The sequence below is a fragment of the Amblyomma americanum genome, chromosome 1 (assembly GCF_052857255.1).
Source record: "Amblyomma americanum isolate KBUSLIRL-KWMA chromosome 1, ASM5285725v1, whole genome shotgun sequence".
Lineage (NCBI taxonomy): Eukaryota > Metazoa > Arthropoda > Arachnida > Ixodida > Ixodidae > Amblyomma > Amblyomma americanum.
Genome location: NC_135497.1, coordinates 124010975 through 124025543, shown reverse-complemented (window position 1 = coordinate 124025543; position 14569 = coordinate 124010975). Strand labels below are relative to the sequence as shown.

Sequence of the window (14569 nt, the reverse complement as noted above, 5' to 3'; positions counted from 1 at the left end):
GTGGCTGAAGTGTGCTAGGCAGCTGGTTGCAGGTCGACCACCTTTATCAGATTTCTAGCGGTAGGAGAGTGCTCTCACACTTTGTGCACAAGGGCTTCCTCATAGTATGGCTCTGCAATGTCGTTCGTGTGAACGTTGTCATCGGAGGCAACATCCAACCAGCTTTGCATCAATGACGCATTGCCACAAGTCTACGTGCATCTGATCAAAAGAGTTTTCTACAGTGTCAGCTATCGTTTCTGGGCCCTTGCACCTGCAAAAGTAGAACACAGAGCACATGCCTACAGAATCAGCTGCACTGTCTGTTGTCTGGCACTGTGTGCATGTAGTAGCAGAACAAAAGGTGGAGCTGACTTGGCAGGCGATGCATACCACGTCACCAGCATGGCCAGCAAGGCATTAAAATTTCTCAGATCACTGCAGTTAGCTGATCCACGACAATGCACAGTAGCTTCAGTTTTGACACTGCCACCGTCTTGCACCCATCACCCTTTTGCTTCCACTTAGGATGTTTTGCCCCGTTGGTGCACGTGCAGGCAATGATCGACCTGTGCATGAGTTTCAATGCCGCCTCTTCAGTCATTTTTTTTGGGCCTTTTTTGGATCGACATGTTCTTTTTGTAGCGTGTCATGGGAGCTTAGAGGTGCCCTCCGGTGTTCCCCACTCGCTGGAAGAGCCAGTTTTTCAACTTCGGGGCAAGTTTATGGTGTCTCCTCGTTTGCTGTAGCTCAGTGGTGTCACCACAGTTGTTCGTTGTATCTGAGACGAATTGCCATAGCCCTAATGCATATTTTGACGGTAGCACTGTACTCCTTCGTAATAAGCAAGCGTTCGTTATATCTGTGGATGCTATTATAAGTGGGCTTGACTGTACAGTAAAAGCTCGTTAATTCGAATTCCACGGGGCCGCCAGGCCAGTTCGATCTAACCAAAATTCGAACTAATGAAAGTGAGCAAAAATGGACGCGTTTGATGCACGAAGGGCACGAAAAACATTTATTTAGCAAAACAATCTGTTATCATCTTCTGCTTCTTCTCTCTGAGGGCTACCGTAGTCACTCTGTCTTCTAGCACGCGAATGCGACGCAGGGAATCCCCTTTAAATGTTACTGTTCTGTCGGGCTGGAGCTTATAGAACAAAGCCGTCTCATCAGCATTGAATATATCTTGTGCCGAGTAGCTTTCTAAGTACTGCTGCAGAGCACCGCTTCGCCACGTGGCACAAGCTTCTGCTTTCACTTCTTTGGCTTCTCCGGACAACACCCGGAAGACAAGATTATGTCTGTCTCGAAAGCGGTGAAACCATCCTTCGGAAGCGACAAAATCTTCCACATTCATGCGCAGGGCGAAATCGACCGCCTTCGCCATGATAATTGGGCCGCTCAGTGGAATGTCTGCGCTTCTCATTTCCTTCACCCACGTGATCACAGCGGTCTCAATTTCCGGATACTTGGCTAATCGGAGCCTTTTTCTGTTGCTGGCGAAATCTTCGGCTTCGTAGGCATCCTCGATGGCCTTCCTATTTCGGACGTAGGTCGACAACGTGCTTGGTGGAATCCCGTGCTTCTTCGCGATTTCCACTTTGCTGGCCTTCCGTTCGTCCACCTCGCGTAAGATTGCCACTTTCTGCTTCACCGTCTTGGCGCAGTATTTCCCACGCGAACACATCTTACGGACACAAGCTCACAGCAAGCGGCATGCAAAACGAGGGCTAAAACACTAAAACGTCGTTCCTTGAATCAGTCGCGGCAGGAAAGACTGGTTAGTACTTGTTCCAGCACCCTAGCGGCGCCCCGATGGTTGTGCCATCTATCGTTCTGCCGTGAAAGCTTCCAACGATGGTTTTCAACAGCGGCGCTTGGCGGCGCGCAGTTCGAATTATGGGTGGCCGCATCAATTTTTGAGTGAATTAACAAGCTGTTACGCGCATAGACTTCTATGCACTGCGGACCGGACCACGATGACTATTTCGAATTATCCAAAATTTCGAATTAACGAGTTGTGAATTAACGAGCTTTCACTGTATTCTGTTCATGTGTACCTTCACGCGATTTATGGAAATGCTCGCCAGCATTTGCATCCACAATGCACTCACAATACGCAGTGAAGTGCTGTACGCATTGATTTAGTTAATGTCGCTACACAAGTATAGGCTGCTGTATACACATGAAGGCCCTGACAAATGAGGGGCCATAGTGAGCAATCAATTCAAAAGGTAAAATCACTGTAGTGCACATACCACAGTTTCATTAAATGCACTTCAAAGCCATTGTTGCTAGCTATGTGCAAGTGTGATACAAGGTAAGTGGCCAATATTCAATTTCTGCAAATTACAAGAGCATCATGAGCCCATTTGGAATGAATATAGTGGCCTCAGCAGTAGCAAAACATCTTCGTCTATCAGAAGGTACCACAAGAAGTCTCACAGTAATCTTTACATACTGCAGAGAACAAAGAAAGCATTAAAACATCTGCAAAGCAGGTCGAAGAAATACAAGCCATATATTTGAACTAAAGGTACTTTCCACATGCCCCTTCCTTGGATACCTGTAAGCTGCGGGCTAAAAAATTGTTCTAATGCTTCATGAATAGCCAGATTACTTCAGCTTAGTCATAATCGGCACATTATGCTCCAATTCAGAAGGTAGTCCAGCAAAAGTGTCAAAGGCCTTGGAGACATAGAAACTATGTATGACAGCACAACAGTAAATACACGACCTTAAGTTATTCTCAAGTGCAGCATAAGGGGCATACCTGGGGGCTGCAGTCCACCACGCACATCTTTCCGGAGCGGATGACTGCGCGCAGGGTGTCCAGTTTGGTGCCATACAGATGACCACTATGCTCACCCCACTCAAGGTACTTGTTGTCAGCTATGTCTGCCTCCATTACCTCACGTGACACAAAGTAGTACACTTTGCCATCCGTTTCTGTCTCCCGGATTGGGCGAGATGTATCTGCATCGCCACATAATAAAACAGTTTTGTTAAAACCTGGTAAAAAAAGTCAAACTGCCATGAAAGTGAGTGGGTAGCCAAGTTTACATAGAGTACCTTGTATGTGAAACATAAAAATCATGTATCGTCACAATCACACTCGATACTGAATTATACTTGACAGTGGAGGGTAGCTAACATTAGCACAACCATTTCAGGCACTGCTAGTGACCATGTAAAAAACAAAAATGCTTAATAAAAGCTCTTTACAAAATTACTAGCTATTGTTACTACTATTTCACTTCAAAACTGAATTGAACATGTTTCTCATGGCCATAAAGAGCCTTAAAAACTGCCTGCTATTATGAAGATAGACATATAATGTGTGTAGATCCCTTCGTTACTTCTTTTTAATTTAGGTCAAAATTTTGGTTTGGCTAGTTGGTTCATTGCATCCTATCTTACGTGTGCCTTCTCATATCCTTATTTAGTTCTGCTTGCTTCATACGTATCCTTGTAATTTATTCAGCTAGTCGATAGTTCCACATACCAACCCATCAGAGGCATTACGTGGAATAACAAGTCTTTTTACCCTTAGACTCTTGCTCCCCCTCCCAATTTACAATGAGCTAAACAAGCTCCTTTCATTTTATTTAAATAAAGACACAATGATTTAATACGACACACTGTAACATAACAACAATAACAACTTACTGAAAAATAATGCTATTGCCCATGTAAGGGTGGTATGTTTCCTATGAACACAAGCCTGAATGCATTACAACTACTTGATGAAAGACACGTTCTAGCCACAGCTTCTACAGCCTGTTAAGCTCCTTTACAGCTGCATACTGTACACACAAAAAAAAAAGTTCATGCAGTTTCACATCCAACATTCTGCCAGGCACTAGTGGAACATGGATAACATGCAGCCTTCTTACCTGTAAATATCTTTGAATCTATTTGTTTCAAAACCTCCAACCGCAGAGCATAAAAGTGGCTGTACTCGTAAACAAATTGTAAATTACAAACTGAGGGGTTTAACATCCCGAAGTGACACATGGGCTGTGAGGGACACTGTAGTGGAGCACTCTTGATTAATTTAGACCACTTAGGGTTCTTTCTTTAAAGGGACACTGAGTAGATGAGTAGAAATAGAAGTCAGCCAGTACTGATGCATTATCAAATGCTAGTCACAGAGACCACTCTTCCAGAAAACAAATCTTTTATAAATTAGAAAAGACCAAGAAACGAAATAGAGGTGTCACCGCCACCGGCTTCTTTCCCAGGCAAACAGCCTTTTTTTCCCCAAATTCCAGACGCTATACTCCATCTCACAAGCCGTTTGCAGCACCGTGAAGGCTGCAGTGATCTGAGCCAATCAGAACAGCGTGTGCTGCAAAACGTGTTCCTCCGTGCCCCTAACCCCGCAACTGGTGGCTCCATCCCTAGGAAGGAAAGAGCACCAGAGCACCGACACAGCGGATGCCACGTTCACGAATGGTGGCAGACCACTTCGCAGCAGGTCTCCGCAATGCTGTGTTCGTGTGGACTTTCTCTGCTAATTTATGCAGGGAATGAAATACTTGCTGCACTTTCAAAACACCATTCTGAACTGTCTTTTCAATTACTGAAATAACTGTTTGAGAAATAGTCCCAACATTACTCAAATATCCGAGGAACTATTTGATGTCTTCCTTGGCCCTGACTGGATGAGAGCTCTCTACCTTTCACAGTGATGCAAACAGCTTGTGAGATGAGGTATAGGCTACTCTATCATGTAATTCAATATAGTGATCAGGGAGTCCTTTTCCGTGTAGGGCGTCGCGGCGAGTTTAAATTGAGTGGCGGGAATATTTTCAATCTAATTTTCTCAGCAATAAATGCACCTTTATAGCCAGAAATAGCCACAGAAAAGAATTTCACTGAAAACAAAATTTTGATGCAGCTGTCAAGTGTTCCTGTGCCCTGACATAGCAGAGCACATAAACAGAAAGCAACTTACGAGGAAGTGGTGTCCCAAAGCGTGCTGGATCGTAGCTAATAAGCTTGTTCTTCAGTGAACGTCTGCCAACACCCCGTGCTCCAACGAGAACTACTGTCTTCCGCTCAAAAGGCGGCATCCGCGCAACCTCTTCATACAACAGCAGCTCAGCTTTTTCAAACTCTAAATGGGCAAAAGAGCAGAAAGAAATAAACACAAGGACATCACACAAGAGTTAGAGACTATAGCTGTAGTTAGAAGTAGAAATCAATATCTTAAGTGTGAACTAAGTAATTTTTTAACATATTCCTCTAATACCTGTGAGACTTGAGACTTCGAAGACAGCCTAATACCATGATGCAACATGTCACTGCAGCAAACACAGCACCTTGTAAAGGTGAAGTGGTACGTTAAGAAGCATTGACAAGTTGTAATTGAAGGGATGCTGTGCACAATACTGACGACACAGCATTGTAAACCCAGAAATATGTAGATCTGCTGACAGCTTGCATTAATTGAAACTCGCTGCAGCCAGAGAATTTTGCTCACCAGAATTTGAATTACCCAAAGGATCATGCAAAAGGGGTCTAATACTTGCCACACAAATAGGTCCCACATGCAGTACATTTCAGCCCTCTCACAATTGCTTTCAGGAGTTAAAAATCAGTATCCCTGGTGATTTCATCCCAACACGCACCATATTTTTCAGAGTGATGAAAGTAGGAACCTGATATGGTATTGATGTCTTTTAAAAGTCTCGGAAGCTAGCAAGCACATGTCCTACAATTGCTATGCAAGCTGACTGTGCAAAGATGATGCCAGCAAAAGATGCAATACAAGTAATATCACAGGAAAATTTTTCACCAGTTCTCAAAATGTGGCTCTCATCTTGCAGAGGGTCAGCCAGGAAGGTATAGTCACGAAATATTACAACTAGTGACGTGCCCCCAAAGCAGTGGATAGCAACACTCGGCACTGCAGTTACGAACATGCCGATAACAAAAGTGCCAGGTGTGTCAGCAAAGCACAGTGCCGCGCCGTCCACACACTGATTTTCACCGTTCTTGTGATGTCATTGTGCTGATCTTTTTTACTCGCGACTGTACGTTAAGGTCGAATTATTAGCATTCAGCGCCACTAAATATGACAAATATATGCACACTTCGCAAAGTTTTACTGCAGCTACTCATGCCATCCCATGTTTCATGAAGCTGAGATTCTTACACAATCACCAAAACCAATGCGCGCAATTGATCCTCGAGGCTTACCCCACAGCCAAAGAACAGAAAGCAATGTTCAGTCAGAATTTGGTGGTGGCTGGCAGATGAAAAAAATAATAGATGATTTAGCACGGTTGGGCCAAATGCAAATTAGGTGCACTAGCGCTTGGTTTTCACTTCAGTGTCAGTTTTGGTTCGAGGCATGGTTTTCAACGTCGAGCAGGCTTCAGACAAAGATTTGGCGAAATCAGTGAGTGGCTAAAAAATTATGGGGCCGCTTAATGCACCTAAAGAGGGCAATGCGATAGCAGTGTGTTCTGGATCCATTGGGCACGGATGGAAGTTGATGAAGAAGATGACATCCAAAGCATGGCGTGAGAGACTAGCAGTTTAAACGTGCGGGATGTTCAGCTGCGGCTATGGCGTAGTGCTCTAATGCAGTGGCCAGAGTTGCTGATCTGTTTGCATTGCTGCAGATTCGAAAGCCACTCGTGGCCATAAACTGTTTTATTTTAGTTCATTTTATTTCAGGTCAAGAAGGTTTCAAACAAAGATCAGCGAAATCGGTGAGTGCTTAGTACTTAGTGCTTGCGCACTAAAAGTACCTTGCCTACACCACCATCAACGTTGTTGACCTTCATGCCTTGTACGCTGCTGGAACTTTGCTTTCTTCCAGTATGCACATGTTCTAACATGCTTTCGCTTTCCACCCCTGCCCCTTGTGAATATATAGAGGGCGATATTTTGAAAAATTGATTTCTGAGGAAAGGAAAATGGCATAGCAATTGTCTCACGTCTCTGTGGACACCTGAACCGCACTGTAAGGGAAGGAAGGAAGGTGGGAGTGAAAGAAGGAAGAGAGAAAGAAGTGCTGTAGTGGAGGGCTCCCGAATAATTTCGACCACCTGGGGATCTTTGAACATCGCACAGCACACAGGTGCCATTTACGTTTTGGCTCACTGATTTCTTTTAACATTTGCAGATTTTTATTTTTAAGACTGTGTGAGATACGTCAGTGCTGTTTGTGCAAGTGGATTGTACAGCAAGGAGGACATTATACCGGCTGTCCCAGCTAACTTCAGCCAAGGGTTAAAAAACAAATTAATAGAGCCAAGCGAGCGAAACCAGTTGCATATTGGTAACAGCCATCTTGCGCACCACAGGCAAATTTTCCCACAATTAATTAATAGTTTAACTAAGTTTAATTATCTAATTTAAAAATATTTACTTTAGATTTGAAGAGTTGTAGAGCACGTTCGGAAACCCTCATTCCATCACTCACGATAAGGAAACCCCCACACGCATGTCTTTTTTTCCCAGCTCCAAAGAAAGCCCACGAAATACAAAAATAAACCTCATGAATAACGCATTCGTGCGTTCACGATCATGCCGCTCTCAAGTGTGGTTTGAGCAAACGAAATCACCTGCAACTCTGACCCGGCGGCCCCTCAGCAGCGACAGGCCGATATGTTCGCGGTGGTTTCTCGTATGCGTTGGCCAGTTGGCACACATGACGGTGCGAGTTGCCACCGCTAATATCGGCCTGCCGCTGTTGCAGGGCCGCCGAGTCAAAGCTGCACCTGATTTCAATTGCTCAAACCACGCATGAGAGCAGCACGATCATGGCGTGCGAATGTGTTAGTCACGTGGTTTATTTTTGTATTTCGCGGGCTTTCTTTGGAGCTGGGAAAAAAAAGACACCATTGAGGGCTTTCTTAGCGTAAATGATAAAATGAGGGTTTCTGAACGCGCTCTACAACTCTTCAAATGCAATTTGTTGTCTAAAGTCAATATTTCTTAAATTAAATAATTAAACCAACTATTAATTATAAGCAAAAGAAAAATTGCCTGTGGTGCGCAAGATGGCTGTCACCAATATGCAGATGGTCTCACTCGCCTGTCTCTAATAATTTATTTCTTAACCCTTGACTCAAGTTAGCTGGGACACCTGGTATACTTGATATAGATCAATAATTAGATGACTAATTAACTATAATTAGTAGTTTTTATTTGATTTCAGGAGGCAAGGTTATACTACAAAGCTGGAGACCACCAGCATCTAAGGTGAGTCTTGTTTTTAAATTTTCTTAATTGGCAATGTGGTTCGAAATGTCGAATGTCAAGAATATGCACATGCAATATCGTTGAGTTGTCCTTCCATCAATGCATGTTTACTTCGATCGCATTTGATGCGTTTGTGTATTTGATACTGTAGAAGTTAACTTGATTTCAGCGACGATACCACACGAAGCGACGCCATTTTGTAACTATGCAATTTGGGAAAGCCAACTCAACAAGCTTTCAAATGTGTATTTTTGATGTTCAAGTTTCGGACCACACTGCCGATTAAGAAAATTTGAAAACAGGGCTCACCTCTGATGCTGACAGCCTTCAATTTCGCAATATAACCTTGCCCCTGATTATAAAAAATAAAAGTTTATTAACTAACTTTAGTAAATTAGTCTTGTAATTATCAATCCACATCAGGTACATAATGTTCACCTAGTTGTACAATTTGCCTGCATAGACTGCACTGACATATCTCTTACAGTTTTAATTTAAAATAAAAATCTGTAAATGGTAAATGACCCTTCAGTTGATAATCAATGCAACTCGTGTTCTCATTTTTCAAATATAACACATTTTCCTCTGATTCTGCCATCCTGCACGACTGCTACGCGCTGTGCTTGTATTAGCGAAGCTCTTTTTCAGTACAAATGACATGCTCACTAAAAAAAACTATTTATTTATTTATACAGGTTCCTACAGAGCCCTCCTGGGCATTCGTGTAGAGGAAATGCATGAAACGAGTACAGACATTCCGTGAGCCTTCAAAACAACTAACAACGCCAGGACATCACAACTGCACCTTAATTTTTTCTGCAACTCGGTGTGAAGAGAGTAGCAAATAGAGAAAAGGGAGAGCACTTGGTTTACCCCACATGTGCACACTGTGCATAAACCTAAATCAGCCGCTTTTATACAGACCCCACGTGGTGGCTCAGTAGTTAGGGCGCTCAGCTGCTGATCCAGAGTATCCAGGGTTCGAACTCGACCGCAGAGGCTGCATTTCGATGGAGGCGATCCCGTGTGCAAAGATCCCCAGGTGGTCGAAATTATTCTGGAGCCCTCCACTACGGCACATTATTCTGGAGCCCTCCACTACAGCACCTCTTTCTTCCTTTCTTTTCTCAGTCCCTCCTTTATCTCTTCCCTTATGGGGCCCATTCAGGTGTCCTCCGATGTGATGTGTGAGAAAGATACTGCGCCATTTCCTTTCCCCAAGAAACCAATTTTTAACTTTCAATTTTCAATTTTTTTATGCAGAAAACTAACCTCAATATGACAATATACATAAGGTGAGAATTTTTTTTCTGTTTGCTTTGGCCACGACTGTTTTTTCCCTTACTATGCAAAGCAGTTCTGCACCAACAGCCATGGAGGAAAACAAAAAAAATCAATGCCAGATATGTTTCACTGTCTATGCATTTACGATCACAGGTAAATTAAAGTCAGAACAAGGAAGCGGTTGACAACTGCTGCATGGTCAGGCAAGCAAATACTTTACATACACATACAGGCACATACAGGCATATTCTAGATGCATGCTTTCTGAGCTTGTTGGGATGCTTAGAAACTACTCAGTGGGGTCAGTAATGAGCTTCTCCGAGTCGACGATGACAGCGAACTCTGACTGAACTCATAACTCACAGTTTCTTGGCTTAAGAGTGAGCATAGTCAGACAACAGCGCAGTGAATGAGATATGTTAGCATTGCCTGCAGATGGAAATGGCAGATGGTAATAGTCAGGCTACAATGAGTGTACCACCAGAAAACAGCTATGTGTTCACAGGCACTTGCAAGTGCTCCAGAAATTCACAGTGCATTCTTGTTGCGCAGTATCTCAAAGCATATATATATGAGCAATAGGAATGTGGCACTTTCACTATAATGGTTCCAGCACATCAGCCAGCTGAGCCGACTGTTATGATGAGTACGTGAGTAAACAATACTGACAAAACTAGAAAATCTGATCGTTATAACCGATTATCGTTATATTTGTACCGGCAAAAAAAAAAGCAAAAAGAACACACCCACATATTCTCCCATGCATTTATACACATAGGGCCATTTACATCCTGTAAGCCAAAAGGTGTTGCTTTCAACCACAAAAAAATTCCTGCATTGCCAAAAAACAAAAATCTTGACTCTAAATCGCCATTTTGGTGGCCTTTTCGAGGGGCGGTGTGACTGAATCATATTAAGGTTCCGCTGTACATATCTAACTCAACTCTCGTGCCTGTGAGTATAAATTAAAAACAAACACAAGCAGAAATGCAAATATACCTGCTGATGCCTTGCTCTCATACATTGTTTTTCTCTTCTTTTTAGTAATCTTTGTACCACACATTTCTGGAAAGAGATGGATACAGATAATATTATGTCAAGCACACATTTACTACCTGGCTACAGAAACTATTTTTGCATTAGAAAAATGATAAAATTAAGCAAGCTTTACTTCACAGACTACTGGTCACACAACTAACATGTTATAAACCAACCCTTCTGTAGGAAATGGCCCAAAATATGTTGCACTATCACATAGAGACAAGAAATAAGCTTAAATAATACTGCAAGTCTACTGGTGACATGAGTGTGTATAAAATGCACTGAAAACAAAACTAATCAAAGCCTGTGGTAGAGTGCTTTCAAAGGCACAGTGTACATTAACAAGAAACCGCAAGGCATACGCTTACAGTATCATGCCCCAAAAGTTTGATTTGTAATGACCAACATCAAAATTGAGCTGTTTGCTGCACAAAACTCATACATTTTTAGTTTTTCACTGCTTTGATGTTCATAACATTTGTACACTGTAAAAATTAAAAAAATGACAAAAAATATCTGCAGCAGCTCCTTAGGATGTTCCAAATTTCATATTTAGATCGCCAAGGAGCAGCACCTCCTTTTCCTCATATCCCACACAAACATCATACACAGCAAGCCAACACACTGAAACCAAAGTAAATAATGCAAACATTTAATAGCGGTACGATGCACTAGAATTCTATAATTTCAATATTAACAGCTGTAAGTATATGAAGAGAATGTACTCCACCAGAAATTATCTACCAGAATAAGTTCTGTCTACAGGAAATTAGCAATTTCATGCTGAAATGAAAGTAGGAAACTTGCAAAAGAAAAGCATAACTAGGAGCAAGGAAAGTTAACTGCAACCTATTTCATACAACATTCATGTTTTTACAAATGGTATAACTCATCACTGTCAAAATATTTCCTGCAAATGTATCTTGAATTTATTAGTATCTTTTTCAACTTTTTATGTTTACTACATTTTTCTATCTCATCCCCGCACAAGTCACAAGTGAGAACAAAAAGGCAAAAATACAAAACAAATATTATAAAACTGCCCAAAACCTCACCAATGATATATGCAGATGCCGACACAAGTCTTGTTCATTGCATAAATGGACGGGCCCTCAGTACCACACATAAACACTGCTGTTTAAATTCAGTACAAACATCATATGGCATCTGGTACCCCCCCCCCCCCCCAAGAAAAAACTTTTGTTCTCTAACTCTCACTATAGAGTCTGTCCAAATTTTCTCAACGTTTTCCATAGCAACCATAAAGTTGCTAGTGCTCAAGTATGAGCACCCCTTCCACGATGGCATTTAGGACAATGAATCACAAACCACTGTGATGAAAGAGCGGTCACTGAGAGCAGCAGCTCAAGCAACAACATGAATCAATCTAAAGAGGAATGGCGTCAATGACTGCTCATGCTGCAAGCACATGTTTTTAACTACATAATACTGCAATGCCGAGTTTTGGTTTGGTTTATGGGGATTTAACGTCCCAAAGCGACTCAGGCTATGAGGGACGCGCAATGCTGAGTTTTGCCTCTGACTAAAGCACTGCCCATGTTATAGCAATTAAATTTAACATTTCAAAACATCCTTCAAATCTGTGCATACATCCCCATTGAATTTACAGCCTTCAGGTGCTTAGATTGTAGTGAACAAAACATTTGTACCACAAATAAACTGTGCAATGCAGTATCCTTAGCTTTCCAAAACAATAAAATACTACAAAGTTTCGCCATGTATTGCTTCAAGCACATTTAGACAAATATTTTCATTTCACCATTTGTTTGCGATGCTTGACCCAACAGAAAGGTAAATGCAAACATAAAATGATATAAAAACCAAACCAATGTGGCCACAGTTGAGGCAAGTTTAACACTGCACACTCGTTTTATAAAGAAAAAGCGTGAAACAAACTTTGCCATCATGCTTGCTCAGAGCACCTGTCAGCCAAGCTCGAACTAGTTGTAAGGTGGTCTGCACATCTGAGATCCAATAGCTGTCAACCAGAAACGGCAGAGCTCCAAACCACTGAAGTGCAGTGGTGACACACCATTGTAAAACACTGGCAGCTGGCTGAAACCTAGCAATGAAGCTTTCATTGTCATGCAGCTTTAGCTACACAACAATAATGGATTCCCCTCTAGTTTGGGGAACTTGAGTGTTAATTCTACACCTATTTAAAATCACAAAAATCCTTACATTACAGGAGGGAAACTGGGAAACATTGCAGTTATGCAAAACACACTAGTACCTGCCTATAATGGTTAAAGCCTGCTCATGTCAAAATAAAGTACTGCATGACAACAGTATGCAGTCCAGCAAAATGAATTTAAATCTAAATGCAAAATCTTGACTGCGAACAGGCTCGTGCGAGCAACAAGTTGACAATACTACTTAAAACAGGTACTATGCACATGTGAAATTAAAATGCAAAAATACTTTCATTGCAGTCCTCAACACCTGTGACATATCTGTCTCATGAAAAGCAGCAATTAATGCATACTTGTCTTTGTTGCATAGTCATACTCTGGCCGCACAAAAGCTCGTCTTCGTTCCTCAAGTTCCTGAGATGGGATAAGGCCTGCCGGACCTGAAGCAGATACTCTTCTTGCCTGTGTAAGCAAAGAATGACACACGAAAACCTTCAGGCTTTGTAATCAAACAAATATATTAAAATTAGTCACAATAAAAACAACTACAAAAATAATGAAAATACAATTCAAATCTAAGCCAACAAGCTGATAGCATAATTGCTTTAACAGAGATACTTTAATAAAGTAGTAGATTCAACCTGATGACACTTATCAATTCAAATGCAATTAAGATCCGCTTAATCTGGCACCACGAAACCTCATGCCAGTCTGCCTGATCTTTGACATGTGCACTTTGTTTATTAAGACTTTAGAGCCCAGCTAATGAACTGATTCATGATGCACTGCAGAGACAAAAAAAAAAGTGAAAGCTTAGCCTCAGTAGTTCAGACATGTCACCTATTCTAGAGTCATTGTGGCCAAAAAAAAACTGTTGTGTACATATGAGTTGTGAGTGTTGTGAATAAACCAAAATGCTCACTTCAGCACGTTCCCTATAAAGCACTCACTTCTGTAGTGCTGCTGCTTTTCTGAAATATTATGTGGAATTTTAGCAAACTACAACAATCTAGCAAGAATAAAAGAAACTGCAGGTTTAAATGAGCTCGTACGTATCACCACCTGATGCCTGACATCTGACGAGACATGCATCACTGGCATGCTGGTGTCTAGCAGAGTCGTCGCATTGTGAAGCATAAATGCTCAAAAAACTCCAGAGGCAATCAAAGCAGCAACAGTTTCAGCACTCTTGTGGGCAGATTACAGCTCTGCGTGTATAGCAAAGGGTAAAAAAACTGTTTGCCAGGAAGCAGCCTTTTTTATTTTGCCTGATTCATCATTGATTATGCAATAAAAAAAAAGGAAGATTAAACCAAGCAAAAAAATTGACTGCTGGCTCACTTGTGACCAGTAGATGTGCTGAAAGAGAGGTGCATGAATACTTCAGACTATAATTTTGTACCTACCTGCCACCAGTTTGGATCCTCCTGATTGAGCACTTGCAGGATGTCACCCTGCTTGAATGGCAACCCAATTTCTTTACATGGTAGAAGGGTATCTTTAGATGGCTCATATGTGTACAGTGCTTTCACAAAACACTGCAAAATAAAGTACCATTCAAGCACACATACAAAAAAAAAAGCCTCACATTTGTAATATGTCAGTTGATGTCACAGACACATACCTGAAATGTTGGCAGGTTGTCGTGATATGAGGGGAGGATTTTGAATGCAACACTGCCTTGGGCCTTTTTCAGTTGCAGCTGCAGCTGCTCAGGCGTGTGAACTGGCACTCCATTGACCTCCAAGATTGTATCACCAACATGTAACAACCCTGAAATATAAGCAAGGTGTCCACAATACTAAGTTGCATTCCCTTTAACACAACAAAATGTGCATGTTCTGAAAGTTCCTTTTAAAAGTAACCATGAGGAAACACAAACTGAA

At 41.9% G+C, this 14569-nt stretch overlaps 1 protein-coding gene across 2 annotated transcripts in view; it reads right to left on the bottom strand.

Annotated features, from left to right (window-relative positions):
• Positions 1-14569, bottom strand: part of LOC144113600 (protein PALS2-like) — a 56308-nt gene that overhangs the window by 11819 nt on the left and 29920 nt on the right. For both annotated transcript variants that reach the window (XM_077646769.1, XM_077646770.1), the window contains exons 6-11: positions 14308-14456; positions 14090-14221; positions 13037-13145; positions 10489-10554; positions 4943-5104; positions 2756-2958 (exon numbers count right to left, since the gene is read on the bottom strand). In XM_077646769.1, the coding sequence (XP_077502895.1) occupies positions 2756-2958; positions 4943-5104; positions 10489-10554; positions 13037-13145; positions 14090-14221; positions 14308-14456 (821 nt within the window). The remainder of the gene's footprint in view (positions 1-2755; positions 2959-4942; positions 5105-10488; positions 10555-13036; positions 13146-14089; positions 14222-14307; positions 14457-14569) is intronic.